The 17,362-nt window shown below is 40.0% G+C and overlaps 1 protein-coding gene across 3 annotated transcripts in view; it reads left to right on the forward strand.

Moving 5' to 3' along the window:
• ANAPC5 (anaphase promoting complex subunit 5) overlaps positions 1-17,362 on the forward strand; it is a 40,968-nt gene that overhangs the window by 13,479 nt on the left and 10,127 nt on the right. For all 3 annotated transcript variants that reach the window (XM_082640623.1, XM_082640624.1, XM_082640625.1), the window contains exons 6-11: positions 6,021-6,122; positions 7,004-7,194; positions 10,822-10,903; positions 11,553-11,642; positions 13,079-13,260; positions 14,318-14,453. In XM_082640623.1, coding sequence (XP_082496749.1) covers positions 6,021-6,122; positions 7,004-7,194; positions 10,822-10,903; positions 11,553-11,642; positions 13,079-13,260; positions 14,318-14,453 — 783 coding nt within the window. The remainder of the gene's footprint in view (positions 1-6,020; positions 6,123-7,003; positions 7,195-10,821; positions 10,904-11,552; positions 11,643-13,078; positions 13,261-14,317; positions 14,454-17,362) is intronic.

The following is a 17,362-nucleotide window of genomic DNA, read 5'->3' on the forward strand; positions in this document are numbered from 1 at the left end:
CCCAATCTCCCAATTCATCACACCCCACCGCAACCCCACCGCTTTCCCCCCTTGGTGTCCATACGTTTGTTCTCTACATCTGTGTCTCAATTTCTGCCCTGCAAACCAGTTCATCTGTACCATTTTTCTAGCTTCCACATATATGCATTAATATGCGATATTTGTTTTCTCTTTCTGACTTATTTCACTCTGTATGACAGTCTCTAGATTCATCCATGTCTCTACAAATGACCCAATTTCGTTCCTTTTTATGGCTGAGTAATATTCCACCGTATATATGTGCCACATCTTCTTTATCCATTCGTCTGTCAATGGCCATTTAGGTTGCTTCCATGACCTGGCTATTGTAAATAGTGCTGCAATGAACATTGGGGTGCATGTGTCTTTTTGAATTATGGTTTTCTCTGGGTATATGCCCAGTAGTGGGATTGCTGGGTCATATGGTAATTCTGTTTTTAGTTTTTTAAGGAACCTCCATACTGTTCTCCATAGTGGCTGTTATCAATTTACATTCCCACCAGCAGTGCAAGAGGGTTCCCTTTTCTCCACACCCTCTCCAGCATTTATTGTTTGTAGATTTTCTGATGATGCCCATTCTCACTGGTGTGAGGTGATACCTCATTGTAGTTTTGATTTGCATTTCTCTCATAATTAATGATGTTGAGCAGCTTTTGATGTGCTTCTTGGCCATCTGTATGTCCTCTTTGGAGAAATGTCCATTTAGGTCTTCTGCCCATTTTTTGATTGGGTTGTTTGTTTTTTTAATGTTGAGCTGCATGAGCTACTTATATATCTTGGAGATTAATCCTTTGTCAGTTGATGCATTTGCAAATATTTTCTCCCATTCTGAGGGTTGTCTTTTCGTCTTGTTTGTAGTTTCCTTTGCTTTGCAAAAGCTTTAAGTTTCATTAGGTCCCATTTGTTTATTTTTGTTTTTATTTCCATTACTCTAGGAGGTGGATCAAAAAAGATCTTGCTGTGATTTATGTCAAAGAGTGTTCTTCCTATGTTTTCCTCTAAGAGTTTTATAGTGTCCAGTCTTACATTTAGGTCTCGAATCCATTTTGAGTTTATTTTTGTGTATGGTGTTAGGAACTGTTCTAATTTCATTCTTGTACAAGTAGCTGTCCAGTTTTCCCAGCACCACTTATTGAAGAGACTGTCTTTTCTGCATTGTATATCCTTGCCTCCTTTGTCTTAGATTAGTTGACCACAGGTGTGTGGGTTTATCTCTGGGCTTTCTATCCTGTTCCATTGATCTATATTTCTGTTTTTGTGCTAGTACCATATTGTCTTGATTACTGTAGCTTTGTACTATAGTCTGAAGTCAGGGAGTCTGATTCCTCCAGCTCCGTTTTTTTCCCTCAAGACTGCTTTGGCTATTTGGGGTCTTTTGTGTCTCCATACAAATTTTAAGATTTTTTGTTCTAGTTCTGTAAAAAATGCCGTTGGTAATTTGATAGGGATTGCATTGAATCTGTAGATTGCTTTGGGTAGTATAGTCATTTTCACAATATCGATTCTTCTAATCCAAGAACATGGTATAGCTCTCCATCTGTTGGTATCATCTTTCATTTCTTTCATCACTGTCTTATAGTTTTCTGCATACATGCCTTTTGTCTCCCTAGGTGGGTTTATTCCTAGGTATTTTATTCTTTTTGTTGCAGTGGTAAATGGGAGTGTTTACTTAATTTCTCTTTCAGATTTTTCAGCATTAGTGTATAGGAATGCAAGAGATTTCTGTGCATTAATTTTGTATCCTGCAACTTTACCAAATTCATTGATTAGCTCTAGTAGTTTTCCAGTGGCATCTTCAGGAGTCTCTGTGTATAGTATCATGTCATCTGCAAACAGTGACAGTTTTACTTCTTCTTTTCCAATTTGTATTCCTTCTATTTCTTTTTCTTCTCTGATTGCCATGGCTAGGACTTCCAAGACTATGTTGAATAACAGTGGTGAGAGTGGACATCCTTGTCTTGTTCCTGATCTTAGAGGAAATGCTTTCAGTTTTTCACCATTGAGAATGATGTTTGCTGTGGGTTTGTCATATATGGCCTTTATTATGTTGAGGTAGGTTCCCTCTATGCCCACTTTCTGGAGAGTTTTTATCATAAATGGGTGTTGAATTTTGTCAAAAGCTTTTTCTGCATCTATTGAGATGATCATATGGTTTTTATTCTTCAATTTGTTAATATGGTGTATCACATTGATTGATTTGTGTATATTGAAGAATCCTTGCATCTCTGGGATAAAACCCACTTGATCATGGTGTATGATCCTTTTAATGTGTTGTTGGATTCTGTTTGCTAGTATTTTGTTGAGGATTTTTGCATCTATATTCATCAGTGATATTGGTGTGTAATTTTCTTTTTTTGTAGTATCTTTGTCTGGTTTTGGTATCAGGGTGATGGTGGCCTCATAGAATGAGTTTGTGATTGTTCCTTCCTCCGCAATTTTTTGGAAGAGTTTGAGAGGATGGGTGTTAGCTCTTCTCTAAATGTTTGATAGAATTCACCTGTGAAGCCATCTGGTCCTGGACTTTTGTTTGTTGGAAGATTTTTAATCACAGTTTCAATTTCATTACTTGTGATTGGTCTGTTCATATTTTCTGTTTCTTCCTGGTTCAGTCTTGGAAGGTTATCCCTTTCTAAGGATTTGTCCATTTCTTCCAGGTTGTCCATTTTATTGGCATAGAGTTGCTTGTAGTAGTCTCTTAGGATGCTTTGTATTTCTGTGGTGTCTGTTGTAACTTCTCCTTTTTCATTTCTAATTTTATTGATTTGAGTCCTCTCCCTCTTTTTCTTGATGAGTCTGGCTAATGGTTTATCAATTTTGTTTATCTTCTCAAAGAACCAGCTTTTAGTTTTATTGATCTTTGCTATTGTTTTCTTTGTTTCTATTTCATTTATTTCTGCTCTGATCTTTATGATTTCTTTCCTTCTGCTAATTTTGGGTTTTGTTTCTTCTTTCTCTAGTTCATGTAGGTGTAAGGTTATGTTGCTTATTTGAGATTTTTCTTGTTTCTTGAGGTAGGCTTGTGTTAATATAAACTTCCCTCTTAGAACTGCTTTTGCTGCATCCCATAGGTTTTGGATTGTCGTGTGTTCATTATCATTTGTCTCTAGGTGTTTTTTGATTTCTTCAGTGATCTCTTGGTTATTTAGTAATATATTGTTTAGCCTCCATGTGTTTGTGTTTTTTACATTTTTTCCCTGTAACTGATTTCTAATCTCATAGCGTTGTGATCAGAAAAGATGCTTGATATTATTTCAATTTTCTTAAGTTTACTGAGGCTTGATTTGTGACCCAAGATGTGATCTATCCTGGAGAATGTTCCATGTGCACTTGAGAAGAAAGTGTAATCTGCTGTTTTTTGGATGGAATGTCCTATAAATATCAATTAAATCTATCTGGTCTATTGTATCATTTAAAGCTTGTGTTTCCTTATTTATTTTCATTTTGGATGATCTGTCCATTGGTGTAAGTGAGGTGTTAAAGTCCTCCACTATTATTGAGTTACTGTTGATTTTCTCTTTTATAGCTGTTAGCAGTTGCCTTATGTATTGAGGTGCTCCTACATTAGGTGCATATATATTTATAATTGTTATATCTTCTTCTTGGATTGATCCCTTGATCATTATGTAGTGTCTCCTTCCTTTTCTCTTGTAACATTATTTGAAAGTCTATTTTATCTGATATGAGGATTGCTACTCCATCTTTCTTTTGATTTCCATTTGCATGGAATATCTTTTTCCATTCCCTCACTTTCAGTCTGTATGTGTCCCTAGGTCTGAAATGGGTCTCTTGTAGACAGCATATATATGGGTCTTATTTCTGTATCTATTCAGCAAGCCTGTGTCTTTTGGTTGGAGCATTTAATCCATTCACATTTAAGGTAGTTATTGATATGTATGTTCCTATTACTATTTTCTTAATTGTTTTGGGTTTGTTTTTGTAGGTCCTTTTCTTGTCTTGTGTTTCCCACTTAGAGAAGTTCCTTTAGCATTTGCTGTAGAGCTGGTTTGGTGGTGCTGAATTCTCTTAGCTTTTCCTTATCTGTAAAGCTTTTGATTTCTCCATGGAATCTGAATGAGATCCTTGCTGGGTAGAGTAATCTTGGTTGTAGGTTCTTCCCTTTCATCACTTTAAGTATATCATGCCACTCCCTTCTGGCTTGTAGAGTTTCTGCTGAGAAATCAGCTGTTAACCTTATGGGAGTTCCCTTGTATGTTATTTGTCATTTTTCCCTTGCTGCTTTCAATAATTTTTCTTTGTCTTTAATATTTGCCAATTTGATTACTATGTTTCTCAGTGTGTTTCTCCTTGGGTTTATCCTGTATGGGACTCTCTGTGCTTCCTGGACTTGGGTGGCTATTTCCTTTCCCATGTTAGGGAAGTTTTCGACTCTAATCTCTTCAAATATTTTCTCTGGTCCTTTCTCTCTTTCTTCTCCTTCTGGGACCCCTATAATGCGAATGTTGTTGCATTTGATGTTGTCCCAGAGGTCTCTTAGGCTGTCTTCATTTCTTTTCATTCTTTTCTCTTTATTCTGTTCCACAGCAGTGAATTCCACCATTCTGTCTTCCAGGTCACTTATCTGTTCTTCTGCCTCAGTTATTCTGCTATTGATTCCTTCTAGTGTAGTTTTCATTTTGGTTATTGTATTGTTCATCTCTGTTTGTTTGTTCTTTAATTCTTGTAGATCTTTGTTAAACATTTCTTGCATCTTCTCGATCTTTGCCTCCATTCCTTTTCCGAGATCCTGGATCATCTTCAGTATCATTATTCTGAATTCTTTTTCTGGAAGGTTGCCTATCTCCACTTCATTTAGTTGTTTTTCTGGGGTTTTACCTTGTTCCTTCATCTGATACATAGCTCTCAGCTTTTTCATCCTGTCCATCCCTCTGTGAATGTTACATATTAACTTTTAACTGATCTCTGGGTGGGGAAAGACTTTCTAAACAGAAAAGCTGTGGAAGAAAATACATAGGAGATCATTTGACTTTTCAGCATAAAAATGAAAAACATCTACATGTCAGTACATGTTCTAACAGAATTAAAACTCAAACAACAAAATGGGAAAAAGAGTTGCAATATGTATGACAAAGGGTTAATACTTTTGCTTAAAAAATTGTAGTTTCAAAGACCATTTGATGATGAGACAAATTTATAATATATTATTACATGAAAAAAGCAGGTAATAAAATGATATATTCTAAGTTTGTTTAAAAAGTATGCATATATATATGTATAAACACATACGTACACACACACACACACACACACACACACAGAAAAAAGAGTGGAATGAGATACACTGATATAAAAATAGTGTTATTTCTGGGTGGAAGGGTTACAGATGATTTTTGTTTTCTTCTGTATGCTTTTCCATATTCTTGGAATCTTCTATAATGATATAATGAATTCAAATATAATTAGAAATTATTATTATTCATAAAGAAAAATTTGTCTAGGTAAAATTGAAGAGTCCACAACCCAGTTAAGTACTAATCATTAATTTAGAAGTCATTTTCTACATATTTTATATAATAATTGCTGGTACCATCCATATGAAACAAATAACCAGGAGTAGGGCAAGTGTGTATCTCCCTTTGCCAGGCTGGAGATACATACTTCCTGCCTTGAAGGCACTTACAGTCTGGGGGTGGGGTCAGCTGGTACTTTTAATATAATTTGATAAGTACTGCAGGAAGGGTTAGTGCAGGGAGCTTGTGGGAACATGTAGGTACTTACAGGACCTTATCTAGTTTAGAAGGTGATAGAAGCAGGTGGCTGAAATCTAAACTGGGCCCTGAAGACTGAGCAGGAGTTTTCATGGAAGACTATGTGGATGGGTCGTTGGGAAGCTTAGAATTCCAGGAAGAGGAAACAGTGTTCTGTATGGTCAAGAGGAGAGTGTAAGTGCAGAAAAAAAAGTAATCAGATGATGCTATTCAGTATACATGTCCATATGTTTATTGGCCATTTTTTTCTACTGAGTTGTCATTTTTAAATTTCAGGCTTCTTTGTTAAAGAATGATGAGACTAAAGCCCTCACTCCAGCTTCTTTGCAGAAAGAGTTGAACAACTTGTTGAAATTTAATCCTGATTTTGCTGAAGCGGTGAGTCTTTTCAGAATTTGTTGCTAAGTTGGAAAGCAGGGACAAGACTGTTCTTCCTACTGAATAGTCGTGCAAACGAGGATTGGCCGAATGACCCAGGTTCTTGGAAAGAAATCATGCTGTTGGCACTTAAAGGACTCAACCTAGATTGCAATGCTTTCCCTCCCACCTCCACCCCTACTGGGCCAGGGGGATTTCTTTCTCTAGTTGCGGTGAGCGGGGGCTACTCTTTGTTGTGGTGTGTGGGCTTCTCATTGCGGTGGCTTCTCTTGTTGCAGAGCATGGGCTCTAGATGCGCGGGCTTCATTAGTTGCGGCATGCAGGCTCAGTAGTTGTGGCTTGTGGGCTCTAGAGCGCAGGCTCAGTAGTTGTGGCACACGGGCTTAGTTGCTCTGCGGCATGTGGGATCTTCCCGGACCGGGGCTCGAACCCGTGTCCCCTGCATTGGGAGGTGGATTCTTAACCACTGTGCCACCAGGGAAGCCCTGAATTCAAGTTTTAAGATCTTTAGTTTTGTACTCGCACTATTCCTTAATGCCTGAGCTAGGTGATTCCCCCTCCATCCTCACGTATCACCCATGGATCCTAATATAACCAGTGGCATAGTGGATGAATATTTAGGATAAAACTCTGACACAAATTCTAATGGAATTCCCTTTTTTCGTTTGGGTACACCTTCTGGGGGGAAAGTGTACCCAAACCAGCTAATGTACCTTAAGCCTATTTAATCTGCCTGTGGGGAAAAGATTAAACTAAACTATGACCGTCTTGTTAAAATGGTAGGGGACACACAGGTGTTTGCAGCCAGTGAACCTCTCTGAATTAATATTACACAAGAGGAAGCAGAGTATTTACAATATGTGGACTGTTTCTTGTTTTAGCACTACCTCAGCTACTTAAACAACCTCCGGGTCCAAGATGTTTTCAGTTCAACACACAGCCTCCTTCATTATTTTGATCGCCTGATTCTTACTGGAGCCGAAAGCAAAAGCAATGGGGAAGAGGGCTATGGCCGGAGCTTGAGATACGCTGCTCTGAACCTGGCTGCCCTGCACTGCCGCTTTGGTCACTAGTAAGTTTATAGACTTTTGTTCATGCGGAAATTGAAGAAATTATCTCTCAAATGCTAATTGAGATGTATTTTCTTTTTAATATTCTGTATTAAAAAAAAAGAAGAAGGAAAAGGAGAAAAGAAAGAGTCTGTTCAACCTGGAATTGTCAATAACTTCTAAAGAAGGAAGCTTTTTGCAGTGAACAGAAGTTAATGAAAACCTTCTGCCTAAAGAGTCTGCCCCCTGGTGTCACTATTTAGCATTACCACCCAAGTACACGGCCTCTTTCTTTCTTTACTTCTAAGAATAACGGCCACAGAATTAAAAGGAAATTAGGTCATTAGGCCAGAGATTCCCAACAGGATCTTTCAGAGGTAATAATGGGGATGTAAAAGTTATTTTCAGTATTTCAAAAAGCCAAAAGGAAGTTGTGTCTTTACTGCATAAAAGACCGTGTGGCTTACCGAACGTCACATTTGTGCTTTTGGTTGGAATTCAGGCAGCTCAGTGCGTGACACTGACTTATGCCATTGCTAAGATATGCCTGTGATTTTAATAAATAAAAATAGGAAATTGATCAGTTATTATTTAGTAAAGAGTTAAGAGGATGAAAACTTTCAAAATATGGAGGCTATTTTGGAAATAATGAAATAATGTGAATAATGGTGAAAAGGTAGGAAATTACTAATTGAAAGAGCCTCTCTGCCTCCCCTGTGGCTTTTTCCCATTTAAGAAAAATATGGTTTCTGCCAGAGGCATCTTTGAATAGAGACTAGAGTGTGTTAATGGAAGTATAGTGTCCCAAGTTCAAGAATTGAGACTTCCACCCCTTGCTGTATGGCCCAGGCAACAACCAGGAAATTCTGTTAACTTCTGGTTGTCACATTTTAAAAGGGACATAGACAAGCTGGAGCTTGTGGGGGTGACAATCTCACTGGAGGCATTCAAAGCCATGTCATATAAATAGTGTGGGAAGGATGTGAGAATGTTTAGCCTGGAAAAGAAATGATTTAGCCAAGCATGTGTTTGACATCTTCCTGTAGTGAAGGTCATATGAAAAGGGCTTAGATTGATTGAGGGTGTGACTACTAGAGAAGATTGGGAGCTGGTAAGTGCAAGTTAAAGGGCAAAACATTTTTGCTCCTTATAAGGAGGAGGTTTCCTTGTATGGAACCCTCTGAGAAAGGTGTCAGCAGAGTGCTCATTTGTGCAGCAGGGGTGACATTAAGGGAATCCAAGTGGCAGATTGATACTTGAACCAAAAAATGTTTAAGGCTACTCTGAACTTCATGATTTTGTGAGATTCCATTTTATCTTTTAAGAGTCAACTTCTTTTTTTCTGCCCAGCTTTAATAACCTCTTTGATCAGGACCTTTCATGTTTTATGTACTCATAATAAATAGCAGCGCCATTTGTAATATTTGCCAGTAACCTATCTCTGTGTTACACACAGCTTGCCCTAGGGTTTGGAAATTTGTATGCAGTCTGCTAGATACAAGTAATTAATCTGTTGATGAATTTCTCTATATTTACAATATTATCAGTGGATAGGCAGCTAACTATATGGAATTAATTACTAATTAATATCTGATTTACTCAACTCCAGGCTTCTTTATTTTTAGTCCTGGAGCTATGGGCTTGTATAAATCTTTCTCACTTAGCTAATAGTATTGTGGAGATTCCTTGAAAATCTTTATAGTTGCTTATTGAGCATCTACTGTGTACTAGGCACTGTTCTAGGTGCTGGAGATCAGGAGTGAAAAGAGAGGGAAAAAAATACCCCTGTTCTCATGGAGCTTACAGTGGGGGAAATAAATAATAAACCGCACTAAACATAATTATAATGTATCAGGTAGTGACAGGTCAGGATAAGGGATTAGAGAGTGATGATGGGGAGTACAATTGGTTTCATAAGTAGCACTCTTCTTCCAGATATACACACAAATCACTTATTCGTCAATTTGTAAATTTCTGTTTAAATAGTAAGGTACTGCAAAAAATAAATAAATAAATAAATAAATAAATAGTAAGGTAGCAACTCGGCCCTCCCTTACCTCTGTTAACTTAATATTTGAACAGAGATTTAAAGGAATTGAGGGAGTGAGTAATCTGTGCATTATCTGAAGAAAGAGTGTCCTTATTAGCTAGAACAGCAAGTGCAAAGGCCCTGAGGCAGGATTTACTTGGCATGTTTGAAGAGGAGCAAGTAGTGTGGTTAGAGTGCTGTAGTAAGGGGGGAATAGAGGAGGACGAGGTTGTAGAGGTGGCAGGGGTCCGAGAGTTTAGGGTCCTGTAGGCCCAAGTAAGGACTTTGGCTTTTACACTGAATGACATAGGGAGCTGTTGTTTAGAGGCTACAGATCTTTCTGCTCTGGCATTTTGCAAACTGTAGACAGCCAATGCATTTCAGACATTACAACCAGTTTGCCTCTTGCTCTTTTACTGAAAATTTTTATCAGAGGCTTTTCTGATTAGCAGCAATGGAAAACCATAGGTTCTTTAAGGATTTGCCAGAAACTTTGAAGTTTCTGTGTTGGTGATCTACCTTTTCTTCCTACCTGAGAAAAATAGTCTTTCTTTAGTCCTGTTTTAGCATACTATCTATACAGTTCTCGCAAAAGCCTTTTTTCTAAATGTAACATTATTTATTTGGTCATCAGATGTTCAACAAAATTAAATCAACTGGTATTTATTGAGGGCCTGTGTGTAAAGATATGCTTCCTGCCTTCAAATAGCTTATATTCTGGTGCCTCTCAGCATTAAAAGGGATTTAAAAGAAATGTAAAATAGGTAAAAATGTATCTGGTTTCTTTATTCAAACAGTTAGTTATTGAGGAAGAATTAAGCTCTTAACTGATTGTGTGAGGCTATTGCTCGTGATAGAAAATTTGACAAAAATTTTTCCCTATGTAAGTGCTACACATAGAATTTCTGATTCTTTTTTGAGATCCTCAGTGATCCAGTATTTATAGAACTTCTGTGCCCTCTGCAGGTTGAAGAAATAAAACTAACACAGATTAAATAAATAGAGGGTGGTGCACAGTAGTATTTAATTAAGCACCGCAAGCAGGTAGCGTTTCTGTGGGCTTTTTCAGAAGCGAAGGCCCAGTGGGGCCAAGAACAGTTGGCTGAGTTTTTACAGAAGTTGCGAGGTTGGGGGACACATCCCAGAGGGAGGGGAACCACATGAGCAGAAAGAAGACATCTCAGAAGGGAAAATCCTCAAAATACTTTAAAAAACTAGTATTGAAAAAATTATAAAAGTATCAAATCCCATAGTTAAACAAATTTTTCAAATGATGCAGAAGCGAAGGCAATGAAAAGTAAAATCTTACATCCTCTCCTTGTCCCTCCCCTCAGCAGCAGACAACTAAAAAAAAAACTTAGGAGCTGGGATGAAGAAAAGCCATTCCTTCATGTCCCTTTTAGTAGAAGTCCACCTTAGAAGGGACATGTTCTGTATCTCCACCGTTACTGTTTCTTGCCGCTGGGGGAGGGGAGTGCCTCTGAGGGAATAAGCCCATGGTTTCAACTTCCAACCCAGAGGCCTGCACGCTGGTGAATTACCGTACAGATGACTTCCTGTTACTGTTGCCTGTACATGTTTGTGGTTGTTAATGAGTTATTAATGTTCAGTCTGTCATTAGTCAACAGGCAGAGCTTGCCCTGCAGGAGGCGATTAGGATTGCCCAGGAGTCCAACGATCACGTGTGTCTCCAGCATTGCTTGGTGAGGCCACCTTCCTGTCTTGGAAGTTCTGCCCCTGGGTTGAGTTGGCCTTCGAAAGGCCCCATTTGAATTGGGTTGTTTTGCAGTTGGGAGGTCCTCAGCAGTGATGGGAAACTAGTTAGATGGTCAGGGAAATTCAGGAAAGGCAACCCGTGTTTATGTATCTTTCTTAATTCTTGATGTCCATTTTACTTTGGAGGCATTTCTTGTCTACAAGTTTTAATGCAGCTTGCCATGCAAAACTGCCACATCAAGCATTGGCATTAACAAAGGTGTTTGCAATACTGGTAACTGGATAAGACCTTGTCCTGTCAAAGCATCATCACCAAGCACAAGTAGAACACAGACTTCAACCACCTGAGAATTCCACTTTCTCAGTTACAGGCCATGTGGGGGCTTCATGCTTTTTTTCTGGAACACTTGCCACTCACTGCTCTCAGAGGTGAAGAAGATAAATGGCTTGATTACTTCAGTCTGATGGTTTTAATGTGTTTGATGGGTTTCACTTAGGTTTATAATTTGTGAAAGTGTATTTTAGAGGATTTATCTTGTCTGTTGTTAATTTGTTCTTACAACCATGCTGATGCTTTCAACAGAACATTAGCCATTTATTATTGTTATGATACATTTTGATGACTTCTCTTGCCAGAGCTGGCTTTATGTGCTGGGACAGAAGAGATCTGATAGCTATGTTCTTCTAGAACATTCTGTGAAGAAAGCTGTACATTTTGGGTTACCGGTAAGGCTCATCTTTCTGTGAGATTGTTTAAACAAATGGTATGGTTTTATTCTTGGTAGTTTCATGTGACCTTAGTTATTAAACCACTAAATTCTCTTGATAGGTTTCTCTGTGCTCCCTTTATCCTAATAACATCTGTGAAAGTTCCATTTATCAACTTGATGAGATCTTTGTTTAGTTTATTATCAACACTAACACATTTATTTAGAAAATTCTTAGGGAAGGCTTATTTTTAAACCAGGGATTGGCACACTACAGCCCATGGGCCAGAGCTGGCTCACTGCCTGCTTATGTACGGCCATCAAGCTAAGAATGGGTTTTACATTTTTAAATAGTTGGGGGAAAAAAGACAAAGAAGAATATGCGACATAGACCAACTGTGGCCTGCAAAACCTGAATTATTTACTATCTGGCCCCTTACAGAACAAGTTTGCTGATCCTTATTTGAAATAATAAACAAAGCCAGGAACCAGTAAACCTGACCAGCAGATTTGTCCTTTCTCATTTTGAGTAACAGGGAAGGACCTGAATTATATTCCTCAATGACAAATACTGAGGGGCATTGAAAGGGCATAGTCTCTACACATTAAATAGTAATGACTGTTAGAATCTAGATTACTATTGCTCAAAGAACCTTATTCTGTCTAAAAAAAATTAAAAAATAAATGATAGACTTTTTTTTTTTTTTTTTTTTTTTTTTTGTGGTACGCGGGCCTCTCACTGTTGTGGCCTCTCCCACTGTGGAGCACAGGCTCTGGACGCGCAGGCTCAGCGGCCATGGCTCACGGGCCTAGCCACTCAGCGGCATGTGGGATCCTCCCGGACCGGGGCACAAACCCGCATCCCCTGCATCGGCAGGCGGACTCCCAACCACTGTGCCACCAGGGAAGTCCCAATGATAGACTTCTTAAACACAATTTTTGTTACGGATTTAAGTGGACTTTTTTTAGTTGAGCTTTCATCCTTGAAAATTATACCAGAAGTTAATGAAAAGATAATTATGCTCATAATAGGCAGCCTTTCTTAATCTCCTACCACATAATGTGCCCAGCACTGTTTGATATATACTATTTAATTTTAATCCTTAAAATAATTCTTTATGGTGGGTGTGATGCCCATTTTACAGATGGGCTTGTCTAAGGAGCTAAGTGACTGGCCCCAGGTCACACAGTAAATGGCAGAGGCAGTGCTTAAGTCCAGGTCCATTTAATTTCAAAGCCCTGGCTCTTCACATTGTACTGTTACCCTCTCTTGCATCCCCAGTTTTTCAGGAACATATCTCATATGGGTCAGGGTCAGGCTTACAGGTACTTTCTTTTTAAATAGTACTGTCATTGTGCATGTGCTGAAATGAAATATGCCAAATTTCTGAAGAGCAAAACAAAATTTTGTCACGTAATCTCTATCATGAGTCGTGCGTATGTCTGTCCCCTTAGTACCTCGCCTCTCTGGGAATACAGTCCCTAGTTCAGCAGAGAGCTTTTGCTGGGAAGACTGCAAACAAACTTATGGATGCCCTAAAGGACTCTGACCTCCTGCACTGGAAACACAGCCTGTCAGAGCTCATTGACATCAGCATCGCACAGAAAACAGCCATCTGGAGACTCTACGGCCGCAGGTGGGTCTTCAAGGCTATGAGGGCACGAATCCTTTTATAGATGAGCAGAAGCCAGCAGACTGGTTCTGTGAAGGCCAAATGGATGGAGGTTGTTTGTACAGGGGATTAAAGAAAATGCTTTAGAATTTTAAAACATTTTCTACTTTGCACAGACTTTGCAAAGATTTTTCCTATGCGCATTTTTATTTACTCCTCCCAAGTGCTCTGGGAGGTAACTGGGGGGTGATCTCCATTCCAGGATGCATAGGACAAGGTTCACAAATCTGATCTGCCCCAGATCACAAATGAATTAACAAGTGACAGAGCCCAGACTCAAGCCCAGGTCCTCTGACTCCAAGCACCATGCCCCTGCACTCTGAGATGGGAACCTCTCTTCCTGTTCGCAGGAGGCACGGGCCACGGTCGCTCAAGCCGAGCACCCCCTTAACCCCAAAGCTGTTATGTAAAGACAGTTGCTTCCCTGTTACCCAGGATGTATTCTCTGGACTGTCTGCAGCTTCGTGTGTAATTCCCGTTTAGCCTCCTGTAGCTTGGAAGTAAGCTTCTGAACCAGATTTTTAATCCTGGAGCTACCTCACCTAGACAATATGCTGTTTCTAGGAATTCAGTCATGAAAGGACGTGCCTATTGTATCAGTCTTGTTTTTGTACTTGAAATAATTTTCGGCACCATGCGGTCTGAAACAGCTGCAGACACTAGCCGCTGCTTCCACTGTCAGAGCAGCCGGTGCCAGGATGGCATCAGGTCTGAATTTACCCGTGAAAACTAATTAACATACTGTGACCACAGGGAAAATTAGAGGCAGTGGGGCGGTCTGGAGCTCCCAGTGGTGCCGTAACCCCTACACGTTTTCTTTGGGGCTGCACGTCCAGGATGCTTTTCTGCTCTCCTCGTCCCGAGGACAGGAGAACTGGCTTTGGGAGGCAGCTGCTCCCCGGAAGCCAGAGCCTGCGGAGGAGCTTAACCTCCTCCTGTTTCCACCCAAGGTAACTGTAGAGTGTGGCTGAGGGCAGCCTGTGTCTCGTGACTGACGGGGCTTCCTGTGTCTCCTCCCCAGCACCATGGCCCTGCAGCAAGCCCAGCTGTTGCTGAGCATGAACAGCCTGGAGTCGGTGAACGCAGGCGTGCAGCAGAACAACACAGAGTCGTTTGCCGTGGCGCTGGGCCACCTCGCCGAGCTGCACGCGGAGCAGGTGGGCAGGTGGCCGGGCCCTGCGCTTCTGGAGCCATGTAGGCCCCGCCATTTCTGTCCTCTAGTACTTGAGAAAAGCACTGGACAGGTCTGGTTGGATGCAAGTGGTTGGAAGGGTGAAACCCCACCAGTAGAAATGGCCTGGGTGTGGAGTCTGCAAGGTTTGTTGAACTTGGCATCTCTTTCGGCATCAGGGAAGAGAAGAAGAGGTCAGCTGTTTCCGTGTACCAACTGGGATAAACGGGAGTCTGTGAAATTTAGGGTACTAGAGCTGTGTGTGTTTGTGGGCAAGGGAAGAACATAACAAGAGTACAGCCAAAATGACAATAGCTAAGGTTTGTTGTACATTTATCCTGTGCCGGGCCCTGTGCTTAGCGATTTACATGTATCGTCTTCCTGATTCCTTACAGTAGCCTCATAAGGTCAGCTTTATCATCATCCCTATTTCACAGGAAAGAAACTGAGCTCCAGGGAGCTAAGTCCCATACCCACAGCCAGTAAATGTCAGTGTCAGATCTTCAACCCAAGTCTGATGGACTCCAAAGAAAGACAGTTGGAATAGGGCATAACCTTTACTTACAGCCCAAGTAATTTCACACGATTCTCTTTATAGGGGATTGATTAAAGGGTCTCTCATGATGCTTTAGGCTTCCTTTCCCCTTTGCTCAAAAGTATCTTCCATGGGAAAAGGTCAGGGAAAGCTCTTATCTAAAGCCCTCTAACTAACTAACTGCTGCCTTGCTATAAGCACATTTCCTTGATCATATTATTTTCTCCACCTCTTTGTGGTATAATAATGATCCTTAGGTTGCATCATAACACTCCATATTCCTTAATCTGCATCCTAAAGATCTTTGAGTAGTTTCCACCCCTTTCAGAAGTCTATAAATACTTCTCTCTACTAGACATACTTTAGCATTTTACAATCCTCTAAGTGGTTGTGTAAACAAAGGGCATGGATGGGCTCTGACTGATGGCGGCTGCCTGCACCTCCATCAGCTGCTATCTTCCTGGATCTGGGAAGCAGCGCCCAGAGCTCTCTGACATTAAAACAGCAGACCAGCTGCTCTTGCTGTTTGCTTTCCTCCAGGAATGTTGCACATTAATCACTTTCTTGGTCTTCCCCCTGCCCCCCACCCCATAATGGTTCTGGAACCTCTTTAACGTGGATTCTTTTCCTCTGCTGGTGCCTTGGTTAAGTGGAGCATTTGTAATAAATGAGTCAGTGAACATTCAGTTAGGTATTTGGTATGAGCCTCACGTTGACTTTTTTTCCCCAACAACTTTATCGAGATATAATTCACATGCCATACAATCCACCCATTTAAAGTATCCCCTTGTGACTTTTTCAAGTAGGATTCTCCCCACTGACCCCAAGCTTAAACAGTGGAATAACTTCCCTTTGGTTGTCTTTGAGTGATGTAGGGTAGAAATTATTTCTTCACCTCCTGGAATGGAGAACCGCTTTACCGAGATCTGGTCTTGGCTCAATTCTTTAGCCTTAGCTTTCTCCGAGGTCAGTTGTTAATAGCTCTGTGATTTTTTCTGGGGGTAAAACCGCGCTCTTCGGATCAGTATTAATCTTTCCATCTCTGGGCTTATGTGAAAGACCTGCTGACTCCATTGTTGCCTGGCTCCAGTGGATGTGCTAGGAGACCTCTAATTGTACAGCTGGAAGACAGTGGCCACTTTATTTCAATTCAGTCTCTTTCCCCACCTCTTCTCAACCTGCCTTAGAAAGACTTTTCTCGTGTCAGAACATTGACCATGTAGATAAACCCACTGAGCTGATGACGTCATGTTTTCAATTACACAGGTTAGACTTACACCTATGAAATTAAGCTTGGCCAACTGCGGAGAAGGCAGTTTTATCATGAATTTCTATTTACTCTTTTATTCCCTTTGTGTTGTGCTTCCAGTTGTGTCCTGAAACTGATCTCTAGATAAACTGGATGCTGCACTTTGCTATGGTAGTGACTGGGGCTTGGGTGAAACTATAGAGAAGTTATGGGGTCTGAACTGCTCTTTGTGAGCTTCCTCCTGCAGCTCAGAGGAAGTGCTAAGAGGTCCGGCCCCCTTTACTCTTTCTGTGTAACTCTGGTTCATCGCGTCACATTCCTCTCCCAGCCTCAGGAAATGGCAGGTCACAATAGGAATGTTTTGGGGGAGTACTGCCGTGTGCACTGTTCTCTCTACTTGGCCTGAAGGTTTGACAGCCATCTAAATCCACATGCCCAACTCCGTATGGTAGTCATGAAAATAATTGGCAAGACTGGCCAGTTAAAATCACAAGAATAAAAAAGATTAATGATCTTTTATTATAATTCAGTATACTTTCTACTTTATTCACTTCAAATAGAAGTTCACCTGTGGTCTAACTGAGCTTCTATATAGACTGAAGATATACTACCTGATCAAAGGATAGGGACAAATTGCAAAGCTTTTGGGGGCTTAATAAGATAGACATTCTAGCAATATAAGAGTGTAAAAAAGACATGAACATGTATTCACAGAAAAAACATAAATGATTATAGAACATGAAAAAATTTCAATCTAGTCATTAAAGAAATTCAAATTAACACAGTGAAATAACCAGTTTCATCAAACAAATAGACAAGGAAGCTTAAATATCAGGTGAGGAGAAAGGTGTAGAATGCTGGTATAAGAGTACTTGGTACATTTCTGTATGGTAATTTAGTAATATACCTATCAAAAAGCTTAAAAGTGCCTACCATTTAGCCCAGCAATTTTACTTCTAAGTTATTATCCTTAGGAAATAATTGGACAAGTATGCAAAGATGTATCCACCAAGATAATCATTCTAGCATTTTTAAAATGGAAAAAATTGGAAACAATCAGAATATCCCAAACTAGGAGATTATTTTGATTGGACTATAATTTATTTACCTA

Source organism: Mesoplodon mirus, assembly GCF_964341445.2.
Source record: "Mesoplodon mirus genome assembly, chromosome: 13".
Taxonomy (NCBI): domain Eukaryota; kingdom Metazoa; phylum Chordata; class Mammalia; order Artiodactyla; family Ziphiidae; genus Mesoplodon; species Mesoplodon mirus.